Genomic DNA, 13,588 nt, shown 5'->3' on the forward strand with positions numbered 1-13,588 from the left:
TTAGGGAGCTCTGCATTATTATTTATTATGAGAATAAATACACTTTTGGGAATTAACACCCTGTGCCACATTACCAAAGCAGATAGACCTGCTTTTTTCAGAGTGAAGTAGAAACTAGTGCAGGTGTACACCTGATTACTAGAGGAAATGCAGCAGTTTTCCCATATAGAAAATTGAAGCAGATTCCCACCAGATGTGACCCTGTCATATGGGGTGCGAGCTGTCAGACAGCTTACATGCCTGTGATCATGCAATGATTTACACAAAGGTTAACACCCTCCTCCTCCCTTGACTCTGAGCTAAGCAGGGACAGCTCGGTGTGTGCAGATTAATTTCTTCATTCTCTGTCCTGTGCCCATTACAACCACAGAACGGAGAAGTGATCGCTCCCAACAAGGGGCTTGTGCCCCTTGTTAATAAGGAGCAACTTCTGCTCCATTTTCTAATTTTAGAAGTGCTGTGCAAGCATGAGCTTGCACAAAGTTGTTAATTTCCCCCCCACTATGTACATTTTGTTTGTCAATTGTTCAAGTATATTATCTTTATCTGTGAAAACTATTTTATTCAAGAGCTAATATTTGCCTGTTCAAATACATTGGGGGAAAAAAAAGTCATTTCCATAGGGTATATGTACTTTTCACATGATTGTACTTACCTTCCCCAATGAAGTTGTGTGTCAAAGACAGCCCCCCATACCTTTTTCCAAAGAACTTGTGACCAATCATGTAGCATAACTAGTACTCCTTTGGCAGTGGTGGGCGGTTCTTACTCCTGCATTGAATGGCACACACAAAATGACATGTCAGTTCCCTTCAGAGAAGTACAATTCTGAGCCCAGGAAGACTCAGGAAGGGAGGTAGAATGAGGCTGGCCGTCATTCGATCTAGACGACTGGTAACATCTAGTGGCAGAAATGAATGAATGAGGGGTGGGTTCTGTAATTATTATTATTTTTTTTAACCACTGCTGAGGGATCCACGCTGGAATTGGAGTTCAGGCATGAAGAAGAAGTTGATGTGGAATTACAAATTTCACTAAAGAGAAACATGACTCAAACTACACAACTGATTTTTATTTATTTATTTTTTTTTTTTGCAATAACTTATATTTGTGAACCTTAATAAATATGCCATGATAAAAAAATATCTGATAAAAACAAACATTTAAGAAGGAGGCAAACATTTTTGTTCATTGGCAAAAGTAAAAGCGGATCTAAACCCTCAAAAAAAAAAAAAATCATAGTCTGTATTAATAGGACAGCAAAGGAATAGGAGAGCTGCAAGTGTTTTTTAAAACGGTACAAAACTAGAGAATTTATATAGAGCTGCAGGTTAAAAGTGGTTGTAAACCCTTACAAATACACTTTTTTTGCTACAGGTAAGCCTATAATAAGGCTTACCTGTAGCTACCCTGGATATCTCCTAAACCTGAATAGTTTAGGAGATATCCCCTGCATTTGTATGTGCCGACGTCATTGGCACATGCGCATTGAAGCAACGGCACGTACGTGCCATTACCGGCATCTCCCGCGCGCATGCACGGGAGTGACGTCATCGCGGCTACGGCCAATCATAGCGCCGTAGCTTGCGATACACAGAATTAACTCCGGGAGCGATGTCGGCCACCAGATCGGTGTACGAGGACGGCTGCAGGGGCTTCGATTTCAGGTAAGTAATTCATAATGAGTTAGTATCCTATGCATACTATCTCATTATGCCTTTGTCTTGCAGGTGTTTTTTTTGTCCACTTTAAGTCTAGAACTCCAAACTGAAGTGTCAAATGAGCACGTAAAGCCTACATGACACCAGTAGATACACTCCCCCCAGTTGTAATGGATATTTTGTTAATCTTCAGCTCTAATTAATATACTACCTGGTAATCCTGCCATGGAGGTTATTGTTTAAGCACTTCCTGTTATTGGGTGCCAATTGTCTACCAATAGTGCTCCTGCGTGGAGGATGTCTGGCGAAGACTAAATGTAAGTTTGGGAGAGTTACGTTTTTCTGCCAGTAAGCTCCAAACTAAACGTGAACCAGAAGGTGTTTTTTTTTTCTCCTGCCGCTAAACGTTGAGCTCAAAATATGCCTGTAATCGTTCTAATGGGCATGGACACATAGGATATCATTGAGCCGCTTCTACAGGCAGAACACAAAACTCCTGAAGAAGCAACTTTTTTATGCCAGCGTGCATGGAGCCTTAGGGTTCAGATCTACTTGAAGGACTTCACAGCTATTCTTTTCCATAATTATCAGCATCCTCTGCTGCTGCTTGAAGTTCTGGGCCTGAACTGCAGAGCTACAAGATCTTACCATCAATGCAATATAGAGAATTTCCTGTTCATTAAGTGGTTGTAAACCCAGATGCTCTGTACAGGTCATTAGTAGGGCACACCATCAACATAATACATCAGATGCTAAAATATACAATGATGAAATACCTTTTTTCCTCCATTTCATCTGTGCAGGTAACATGCCTCCTCTTCTCTGAATGGCCCAGGTCCTCCTCCCCGGGCATTGCAAAACAGAGTAGAGGAAAAATTGGGATTTTTGACATACCTTAAAATCAATTTCTCCGGGTTCACTGACAGACACAGTGCTCCATTATTCAGAACCATAGGGTTATATCGCCCCCTACAGGAGTAGGACACTAGGCAGAAAAGAGACTTGACTACGCCTATGGGTAGTCCTAGGTGATATACACCCCCCTCTCTGCTATAGGCCTTCAGTTTAGTAACAAGCGGTTTAGTAACACAGTGCTCCATTATTCAGAACCATAGGGACGTCCCAAAGCAATGCCAAACATCCCAAGGCTAACACAAGAGCCAACCAGGTAACAGGAGCCCAACCTGAACAATACCCCTTCAAGAGGGAATAGACAGCAGCCTGCAACACCTTGTGGCCAAAAGAAGCATCCTCAGATGCTAGCACATCCATGTAGAATTTTGTGAAAGTGTACATCGGCGACCAAGTGGCTGCCTTGCAAACCAGTGCAGCTGACACCTGATGGAAGGCCCAAGCAGCCAAGTAGAATGCGCCGTAACAGGGGAAGGAGGAACTCAACCCCTGATAGAATAGACCAGTCATTGTCTGTCTGATCCATCTAGAAAGGTTGCAGGAGAAGCGGACAGCCCTTTTTTTGACCCGTCCGTGATCACACACAGCGAGTCTGATCTCCGAAAAAACCCTGTGACTGCCAAATGCACCCGAACCCATCCAGGGCATGCAAGGTAAATCCCTTAGGACATTTTGACCTGGGACACAGGTCAAAATGTCCTAAGGGATTTACCACAGGTACAACGTCCTTAGTCAAAAGGAATCAGAGGAGGGAACCACGGACAAGGGCGAAGAACCACTTCATCTCTTTAAGGAGGAACCCCACAAGGGGTACCTCACATCGAAGCATCTTTGGAACCACAAAGGAACGCTTTGGACACTCCCAGTCTATACGAACAAATATTCCAAAATAGGAGGGAGAAGGGAACGCTTTTGCCGTGCGAGACAGTTTATGGGTGCCAAGGGGACCGGCGCCTCCGCCGCAGCCACAACTGCATCCTCCATCTTTAAAATTTCCTGCACAGATGTAATAAGGGAGACAACCAGCACCTTATTGTGCGCCACTGCAGTTATGGAGTAACAACCTCACTGACAGGACAGGGAGTGTGGCCACCAACCCCACAAGATAGGCCACATCCACGACGGCAGAGCTAGACATGGGGTCAGTCGAGACCGATGAGGCAGGGAGGGCGCCATTTACAAGCCTATATGCCTAAGCGTCACCTGTGAAAACGCAAAGAACAAAGGGGGGCCACCGACTGAAACCTCCGCCCCGCACAGGGAAGTCGACCGAGGCTTCTCACAAGGGCCACCGGCCGAGACCCCGCACTAGGGCGCCTACTGATACCCCCGCACAGGGAGCACCAATGGACCCCTAACAGGGGCATTGGCTGAGACCCCGCACATTGGGCACCACTAGACCCCTCACAGGGGGCACTGGTTGAGACCCAGAACAGGGGGCATCCACTAAGGCCCCTCACGGGGGGCGCCTACGGAGGGCCCACTCAAACAACCCCCCCAAAGGGGGGGGGGGGCGACATCAGAGGCCGTCACAGCACCGCCCCCCTGGAAGAAGGCGTCTGGCGTGGCCATGCGGACTAGCAAGCCACGGCCTAAATTTTCGACTGCCCACCGCAAGTGCACATGTGCGCAGGGGGACTGTACCAGGCTAAAGTCAAGAAAGGAGGGTGGATGCCCGCAACAAAGCGGCGGCCTCACCGCCCGCCCCACACATCTCCCGGTCGGTAGGTAGCAATAGCCGTGGCCGAAATTAGTGGAGGGCCGCGGATCTGCGGATGCCTGGTCACCCACCGAACCATCCAGCAGGTGCCAAGGTGTACCCCCCCCCCCATAGTGACAAACCTGGAGGGGGGGGGGGGGTGGACAGAGTGTCCGAGGCACCTAAGCCAGAGGCCTAGGCCTCACCCAGGGAAGGGGGGGATGTAGAGGAGAACCCCAGAGGGACCAACCACCCCAAGGAGTACCCGCGCCCCACACCACTCCAGGGAAAGAGAGGAGGGGAGGGGGGCCCCTTAGCTACCGCTCCAGCGAGTGCACGGGTAACGCTCCCAGACAGGTCCTCCTTGCCACCAAAGTGGGGGGCCGTCAGCCATGAGGAACGCTGCGACTCGCCGAGACCCAGTTGTATGCAACCTCGTGAGACGTTTAACTCGCAGGGCTAGCCCCCAGCCAGTTGGGCTATGTCGCAACTGAACTAGCGCGTAGCTGCGGTCTGCACGCGCTCGCTGGCAAGACTGGGGAGCCCACTGGATCTTAGTGTCCAGCCCGTCGCCCAGTCTGGCAATTGATTGTAGATCTCACAGGAAAAAAAATCCAAGAGGAAAAAAGTAGTAGAGCTGAAACAACTAATTGATTACTATTTTCATAATCAATTAATCGGCCAGCCAATTGGTTGGCCTGCATACAGAATGCATTATTCGTTTACATATCAGGAAATACAGTGCAGCACACATACGGCTCAGCACATCATCCATACAGGTCAATAAGTGCCTGAGAACTTGTGAATGTGAGGAGCAATGCATCATGGGACATGTAGTCCTGGGCAGGAAATGAGTGGTTCTAAAAGGCAGAAGTTTTCTTTACCTTGCTATTGGGGCACTCTATACTGTACTTAACGCACAGCAAAAAGTAGTGTAAAAACAAATCAAAAGCAAACTGCATAGGTGTGTACTGAGCCTTATGCTGGCTACACGGATCAATTTTCAGACGAGAATATTCATATGAAAAATCATTGTACATTTGCTGAATGAAAGTTGTTTGAAATTTTCACTTGCTTTTAACATGGTTTTAAAAGGAATGTAATTTCTGAACGAAAACCACATACACTGTCTGAAAATTCCTTTGACCAAGCAGTTTTCTATTATTTCTAAATTTTCCTGCCCTGAGGTTGAAAACGAACATCGATTTGACCCCACTAACGATTCGAAAATCAAACAAACGTTCTTAAAATGACATTGTTTTTGTATGGCCAGCATATAATATATTACAGTTCTGTTTGAAAATCTGCAAACAGTCTAACTTTTTTTTTTTTTTAAAAAAAAAAGGATCTGAGTCTGAGGATATTTACCAGATTCAACCTCTAATAGTATATACAGTATATCTCTTCTGTGCTATTCTCAGAGTGGATTAAAGATTTTGTTCTCTAACCATATAGTTGGTTATTTATATTTACCACTGCATATATATATTTAAAGTGGATGTAAACCCAATGTCATCCTTTCTAAACTACTGCCATAGGGGTTATCTATAAGGATATACATGCCTCCTGCGTGATTCTTTACCTGTCAAATGTCTCCCCTCTGTCTGTTATGGGACCTGAAAAACTGCAGATTCTGTGGGTGGGTCTGTTATCTGGAGCTCGGTGGGTGGAGTCGTCATGTCAGTAGACTCCCCGCCCACCTCTACACTCCCCTTGTCAATATGCATTTTCTCCTGTGTATTTCTTACACTGAACTTCTGCTATGATCTCTAACATCCAGTGAAAAGACAGGAAAGTAACCACATGACTTCAGCATGCCAAATCATGCTGAGGTGTGGAACAGCCAATCCTTGTAGAGCTGCTGAAGAAAGGATTGGGGGAGGGAATTAAAAATAATGCACGTCTTAGGCTAGTGCACGAGATGTAAATCACCTGTCACTCACAGCAAGGGGGAGGATTTGACAAAGTTTTTCTCTGTTTGTCAAGTTTTATCTCACTGAACAATAAAAGAGGATTGCCCAGAGCTGTATTAACTCTTTGTGGCAAGACTGGGCTCAAATAATAGGAAATCTTATACTCTACATTGACAAAAAAAAAAAAATTGGGTTTACATCCACTTTAAGAATAAATTGCCTTTTTGTTTAACTTTACATATTAAATAAATTATACACCACACTTAAGGTTATTAAGCGATCGAAACAATAATCAGCCAACTAATCGATTATGAAAATAATGGTTAGTTGCAGCCCTAAAAAGTAGTTTAAAAAGCAAAAACAAAAAAATTTCCAGGACCCGAGATCCCAGCAGGGAACTAGGTCCTGACTAGGCAGAAAAAAAAATGAAGGCCTATAGCAGAGAGGGGGGTGTATATCACCTAGGACTGCCCATAGGCATAGCCAAGTCTTTTTTCTGCCTAGTGGCCTACTCCTGTAGGGGGCGATATAACCCTGTTGTTCTGAATAATGGAACGCTGTGTCTGTCAACGAACGAAAGAGAAAGCTGTCAATCATGTAGACTGAACAGCCCTGTTGCAGGCATTGCTGCCTGATGTGGGCAGCTAGAAGGTGAAGGACTAAACAGAAAAAACAGGAGCATACACACTGAGGCAGCAACACTGAAGAGGCTAGATCAACCTGCAGACGGTTGTCAGAGTAAATCCAGAACTGAAAGTAACTTGCAGGATTACGGTAATAAGTTATATCTATAATGAAACACTAGAAAATAAAGGGCACACATTGTTAGACAATTTATTAATCCTTTTATAAGGATTTTTTTTTCTGGGTTTACAACCACTTTAGTGATTTCTTTTCTATTTAAAAAGTTTTATAGAGAGTTTAGGTCTTCTTCAAATCAGTTCCGTGGGCCAGCCTGCAACCCAAAGACACTGCATGTGAGCAAAACGATGAGCTAAAAATGTCATCTTGCCCATTAGGCGGCCCTCTGCATTTTCAAAACGATAGGCAACTCAACAGGAAACTCTTCATCAAATAAGCCTGCACAAACCACAATGAAAGTTGTAAAACAGTGGCTAATTTGAACAGTCTTTGGGAAAATCCTCTTAAAAACTTAGTTTTGCCAGACCACTCTATTTAGCCAATTCGAAGCTCGTTCTCCAGGCCATAGATCTTGGCCTTCAAGTTGCGCAGTTCCCCCTGGAGTTTGTGCGTACGCTTGTTTCCCTGGCGTACCGCACCAAGGATTGCCAGATCCTGGTCAGGTCCAATGTTCAGCGTGACCTGCAGATATTGGAAATTGCAGGATGAAGGATATACACACACACACATATAATATATACACACACTATATAAACACACACACATATACACAAATTTGATTAATTTTTTTACAATTTAATGTCTTCTTATATTTTTCACAATTCTTTTTTGGGGGGACGAGGTTGCAGTAGATGGTGTCCGTAGAGAAGTGGACTGTGTCAGTAGTTATTATTCGTTACAATTAATATTTCTTATGTTATTTATTTTTTTTACAATTCTCTTTGGGGGGGGGGGCTGGCTTTAATGCAATATCAGGGGATCCCTGACATCTCCACTTTGAGACAGGGAATAGGAGTGAGAACAGATTCCCCAGTCCCTTTCTCTGCAGCCTGAAGATTGACAGAGGCATAGTAAACACAGGTTACTCGGCTCAATTATGAATGGACAGTCAGTGATCCTGAATCTGTTCATTCAGGAAAGGAAGTAGCCGGTTATTGACAACGGTTCCTTCCTTCGCTCTCCATCCTGACAGATCCGGGATGAGAGGGACCAGAGGAGCAATGGAGGGACAGTCCAGGATGGTCGGTGCAGCAGTAGGGGGCAGTTACAAGCATTGATCTCCCTGTATAGCTTTTAATAAAGCAGGGAGGGAGAGGAGGAGAAGCGGCTGTCAGCTGCTTTATTGAAAGCTATACAGGGAGATCGGCGCTTGTAACTTAAAAATCGGCTCGGGTTAAGACACTGCTGGATTCGTGGACAGGCAAGTGTCCCAATATTAAAAGTCAGCAGCTACAGTATTTGTAACTGATGACTTTTTTTTTCTGAAGGAGCCTGGAGCTAGTTTTAGTCACATCACGTACCTGTAATGAAGTAACTCCCAAATTGTGCAGGCAACTTGATCCTGGATTTATTTTTCTGGCAGACCAGAATAGAACAAGGTATGCCTGCACAGGAGATTTTGCGAGGATCCAACAGCCTGCATAATGTGGGACATACTTCATTACAGGTGAGTAATGTGACTAAAGCTGTAGGGATTTTTTTAAAACTACTTTTTCATAATTCTTGTTCTGCAGATCAGGTGACCAAGTTTTTTTCCTCCTTGCTTTACATAGCCTAGATTGGTGAGTGGGACAAGACTCCTTCCCAGGCTGAGCAAAGTGGAGATGTCAATTCAGCCTGCATAACTTGTGGGGAAGCAGGCCTTTCCTTTACCCTCACCTTGAAAAGCTGCTTTTCCACATCTCGCAGCCGCTGGCGGAGAAGTTTGATGTCTGTTTTGAATCCCTCAACCTCCATGTTGCGACGTTTCTCCAGAGCTTCATAGCGCTGGGTCATAAGCTGAAGACGTTTAGCAACCTTGTCAGAACGTTCCTGAAATATAAAAAGGAGATTAGCAACGGGCTGGGGGGAGAAACCATAAGGCTTTTGAATAGTATAAAAATCCTGGGAATTCCACTTTAAATAGAAAGCCTAGACTATAATTCTGCTAATTTATTTTACGACAGAACTAAAAGGGGGCTGTGATGGGAACAGCTGGAATGTGAGGTATGAAAGTTATGTTTGCCTTTTACTTCTGGAATGTACAGAAGTCTCGTCTGAGAGCTTTGTTCTGAGCTGGACCGATCATTTCTAAATCCTTCACTGGCTACAGGTTTATGAAGTGTTAACTGGTAAATTCAATGCAATACTTAAGTCCAGAACTTTCTATACAACTTACGTCAACCAGGAATAAGCAATTATTAACTAAAGGTCAACTTATTTATTAGAAGATCAGCTGAGCTCTATGTTCTGAGTGGAGAAGACAGAGTATCCATTGGTTACTGTACTGTGTGGTTTGTTGACACTTATATCTTCTATTCCATATTGCAGATCAATCCTCTGAATATCTGTATTATTTTTGTGTGTAAGTTTTGAAGCCTTTAAGATTTCCATACCCATAAACCTCCCTATCTAGATCTTACCTTGAATATCTCCCGTCCAACGTCTCCTTCCTCCCGGATCTTTGCCAGCTCGTCCTCCAGGGCCACGCACTGCTCTCGGTACATGTCTGCCAGCCGGTGAGCCTGTGTGAGCTGTTCTGTGAGGCTCTACAAGTCACAAGAAAACAAGAAAGCTCTAGTGATACAAGGCAAGGTGACTACGGTGTGGAAGGTATTAAAAAAGTGTTTAATTCCTACCAAATGTTTTTTAGCCTGGGAAAGATTGGAGAAGATTTAAAATCTCCTTCAGGTTTTTATGGATGTCCAACACCACTGGGGAGATTTTTCTTCACTTCCAATCTTTGTACTGCCCATGCAAAAAACATTCCAAGGTAGCGGCTGTCACCAAGACAGGAGGGTGCAGACAGCAATAGATACATTAAAGAAATTAATCTTTCCACTCTACTAAACAGTTTTTTACTGGGTAAACTGTTTTTTACTTGGTAAAGATCCACCCAAACCTCGAATTTGAACAGTCGATTGGACACTGGGCTGGTAAAGTCTGTGCCATCTTTCATCAGAAGAAGGTTGCCCAGGTATCCCACTATGTGGATGCCCCGAGAGCAAAAAAACGGAACACATACAGGGATTAGGACCTTGGTGAAGACCCAAAGAGCAGTGGACAGATCAAAGAAAAGGGCAACAAACTAATGTTTTAAATCCACTGAAGAATGCAGATAGTGTTAATATGCCACAAAAATGGAAACATGCAAGTAGGCATCCTTTATGTCCATTGATTTTAAAAGATCTCACAAATGGAGGGAAGCAATGACTCACCTGGCATACTGCATATGAAATTTTAGTACCAAAAAGAAATAGGTTGAGAACCTTTAGATCCAGTGTGGTGTGAATGCCCCCCATGCCCTAGTAGATACCTTTGAATCTTTCTTCTTGAACAATAACCATGACCCCTTGGGAAAGCAGCTGTGCTAGAGCAGCGTGAAGTTCCGCTAGTCTTTGCAGGGACGTTCGCAGGTTTGACAACCTGAAGCGCGACGGATGTAGAAATCTAAAAATTCTAGCTTGTAGCCCTTGGATAGCATGTCCTGAGTGTACACCAAATAGCAAAAGGAGACCCATTCTGGAAATTAGGAGTATAATAGTTGCTAGGACATCACAGTAGAGTAGATCCACAGGCATGACCCTTCAGTTGTTGAGGGGAGAAAATCTGTTAGGAGTCAGAATCCTGACATATCTTTGGACCTAATGCCCAAGGTCTGGCAGACAGACATGACCACAGTGGCAGGTTGCAGGCAGGAGAATACGGTTTTATCCACAGGGCCTTTAAACACCAAGATGTCCTCCACATGGATCAGCCTTGTTAAGACAGGAATATCCATGTCCTGTCCACTAAAGGGAAAGGCCCCGCAATAGGATTTTGCTGGGTAAATTGCTTGGAAGTGAAGATTAGGCTAATCACCATACAAAACAGGTTGCAGTAGTGAGTGCACTGGAAAGGTCTTAACAAGATGGGGCTTTGAAAAGACCCTAATCTGGTAACCATCTACAGTGCCTTGCAAAAGTATTCACCCCCCCCCCCCCCCCCCAGCTTTTTACCTATTTTATACATTACAGCCTCTAGTTCAATTTTTTTTTAATCTGAATTATATGTGATGGATCAGAACACAATAGTCCAAGTTGGTGAAGTAAAATATATACATAAAACAATTTTTCAGAAATAAAAAACTGATTGGCATGTGCATATGTATTCACCCCCTTTGTTATGAAGCCCATAAAAAGCTCTGGTGCAACCAATTACCTACAGAAGTCACATAATTAGTGAAATTATGTCTACCTGTGTGCAATCTAAGTGTCACATGGTCTGTCATTACATACACACACCTTTTTGAAAGGCCCCAGAGGCTGCAACACCTAAGCAAGAGGCTCCATTAACCAAATACTGCCATGAAGACCAAGGAACTCTCCACAGAGGGGACAATGTTGTCGAGAAGTACAAGTCAGAGTTAGGTTTTAAAAAAAATATCCAAATCTTTGATGATCCCTAGGAGCACCATCAAATCTATTATAACCAAATGGAAAGAACATGGCACAACAGCAAACCTGCCAAGAGACGGCCGCACACCAAAACTCACGGACCGGGCAAGGAGGGCATTAATCAGAGGCAGCACAGAGACCTAAGGTAACCCTGGAGGAGCTGCAGAGTTCCACAGTAGAGACTGGAGTATCTGTACAGACGACAATAAACCATACGCTCCATAGAATTGGGCTTTATGGCAAAGTGGCCAGAAGAAAGCCATTACTTTCAGCAAAAAACTAAATGGCACGTTTTGTGTTAGCAAAAAGGTATGCGGAAGATTCCCAAAATGTATGGAGGAAGGTGCTCTGGTCTGATGAGACTAAAATGTAACTTTTTGGCCAATCAAAGAAAACGCTATGTCTGGTGCAAACCCAACACATCACCCAAAGAACACCATCCCCACAGTGAAACAGGGTGGTGGCAGCATCATGCTGTGGGGATGCATTTCAGAAGTTTGGACTGGGAAACTGGTCAGAGTTGAGGGAAAGATGGATGGTACTAAACAGGTATATTCTTGAGCAAACCTGTACCACTATTGTGATTTGAGGCTAGGACGGAGGTTCACCTTCCAGCAGGACAATGACTCCAAATACACTGCTAAAGCAACACTTGAGTGGTTTAAGGGGAAACATGTAAATGTGTTGGAATGGCCTAGTCAAAGCCCAGACCTCAATCCAATAGAAAATCTGTGGTCAGACTTAAAGATTGCTGTTCACAAGCGCAAACCATCCAACTTGAAGGAGCTGGAGCAATTTTGCAAGGAGGAATGGACAAAAATCCAGTGGTAAGATGTGGCAAGCTCATAGAGACTTATCCAAAGCGACTTGGAGCTGTGATAGCCGCAAAAAGGTGACTCTACAAAAGTATTGACTTTAGGGGGTTGAATGGTTATGCACATTGACTTTTTCTGTTATTTTGACCTATTTGTTGTGGGTATGTTCTGTAAATCAAATTATGCAAATCCTCAAACCAACCATGTTAATTCCAGGTTGTGAGGCAACAAAACACGAAAAATGCCAAGGGGGTGAATACTTTTGCAAGGCACTGTATAGTCGACATAGGCTGTTCCAAGTCTAGGCAGGTGCATACCGCATCAGTAAGGAACAAAAATAGGATTTTTTAAAACAGCTTACCTGTAAAATCCTTTTCTTTCGAAGGACATCACGGGACACAGAGCCACAGTAATTACTGATGGGTTATATAGGTATCACTGGTGATTGGACACTGGCACACCCTATCAGGAAGTTCAACCCCCTATATAATCCCTCCCCCTTGCAGGGATACCTCAGTTTTGTAGCCAAGCAATATAGTGTATTAGAAGAGGGACGGGACCTCTGTGTCCCGTGATGTCCTTCGAAAGAAAAGGATTTTACAGGTAAGCTGTTTTAAAAAAATCCTATTTTCTTTCTCGAACATCACGGGACACAGAGCCACAGTAATTACTGATGGGATGTCCCAGAGCAATGCTACCTGAGGGGGGGAACCACGACCAAGTAGGGTGCAATCAGACCTGAGGACCCTGTACCGCTGCCTGCAGCACACTACGCCCAAAGGCGATATCCTCATGCCTTCTCACATCCACCTGATAGAATCTGGTGAATGTATGAACTGAAGACCAGGTTGCGGCCTTGCAGATTTGAGCCATAGAGGCCCGGTGATGCACTGCCCAAGAAGCACCAATAGCCCTTGTGGAATGTGCCCTGATCTGAAACGGAGGAATCTTCTGTTTCAAACCGTAAGCTTGAATGATCAACTGTCGAATCCATTTAGAAATGGTAGCTTTTGACGCTGCCTGTCCTCTATTGGGACCCTCTGGCAGCACAAACAAAACATCCGTCCTGCGGATCTGAGTAGTTGCCCCTAGATAGGCCTTAACTGCTCTTACTACATCCAACGAATGTAGAGATCTCTCTTCCGGAGAACAGGGATCTGGAAAAAAGGAAGGTAGAACAATGTCTTGGTTTAAATGAAAATCAGAAACCACCTTCGGTAAAAAACTAGGATGAGGGCGTAGTACCACTCTATCCTTGTGTATAATCAAATAAGGCTCCTTACAGGAAAGAGCTGCTAATTCTGATACTCTT

General features: G+C 44.3%; 1 protein-coding gene across 3 annotated transcripts in view; it reads right to left on the reverse strand.

The window, feature by feature from the left end:
- Positions 1-4,476: 4,476 nt before the first annotated feature.
- CCDC77 (coiled-coil domain containing 77) overlaps positions 4,477-13,588 on the reverse strand; it is a 50,040-nt gene continuing 40,928 nt past the window's right edge. For 2 of the 3 annotated variants that reach the window (XM_073621639.1, XM_073621638.1), the window contains exons 8-10: positions 9,449-9,574; positions 8,706-8,858; positions 4,477-7,508 (exon numbers count right to left, since the gene is read on the reverse strand). In XM_073621639.1, coding sequence (XP_073477740.1) covers positions 7,362-7,508; positions 8,706-8,858; positions 9,449-9,574 — 426 coding nt within the window. In that variant the 3' untranslated portion in view covers positions 4,477-7,361. The remainder of the gene's footprint in view (positions 7,509-8,705; positions 8,859-9,448; positions 9,575-13,588) is intronic. The other variant, XM_073621637.1, reaches the window with a different exon arrangement.

Source organism: Aquarana catesbeiana, linkage group LG03, assembly GCF_042186555.1.
Source record: "Aquarana catesbeiana isolate 2022-GZ linkage group LG03, ASM4218655v1, whole genome shotgun sequence".
Lineage (NCBI taxonomy): Eukaryota > Metazoa > Chordata > Amphibia > Anura > Ranidae > Aquarana > Aquarana catesbeiana.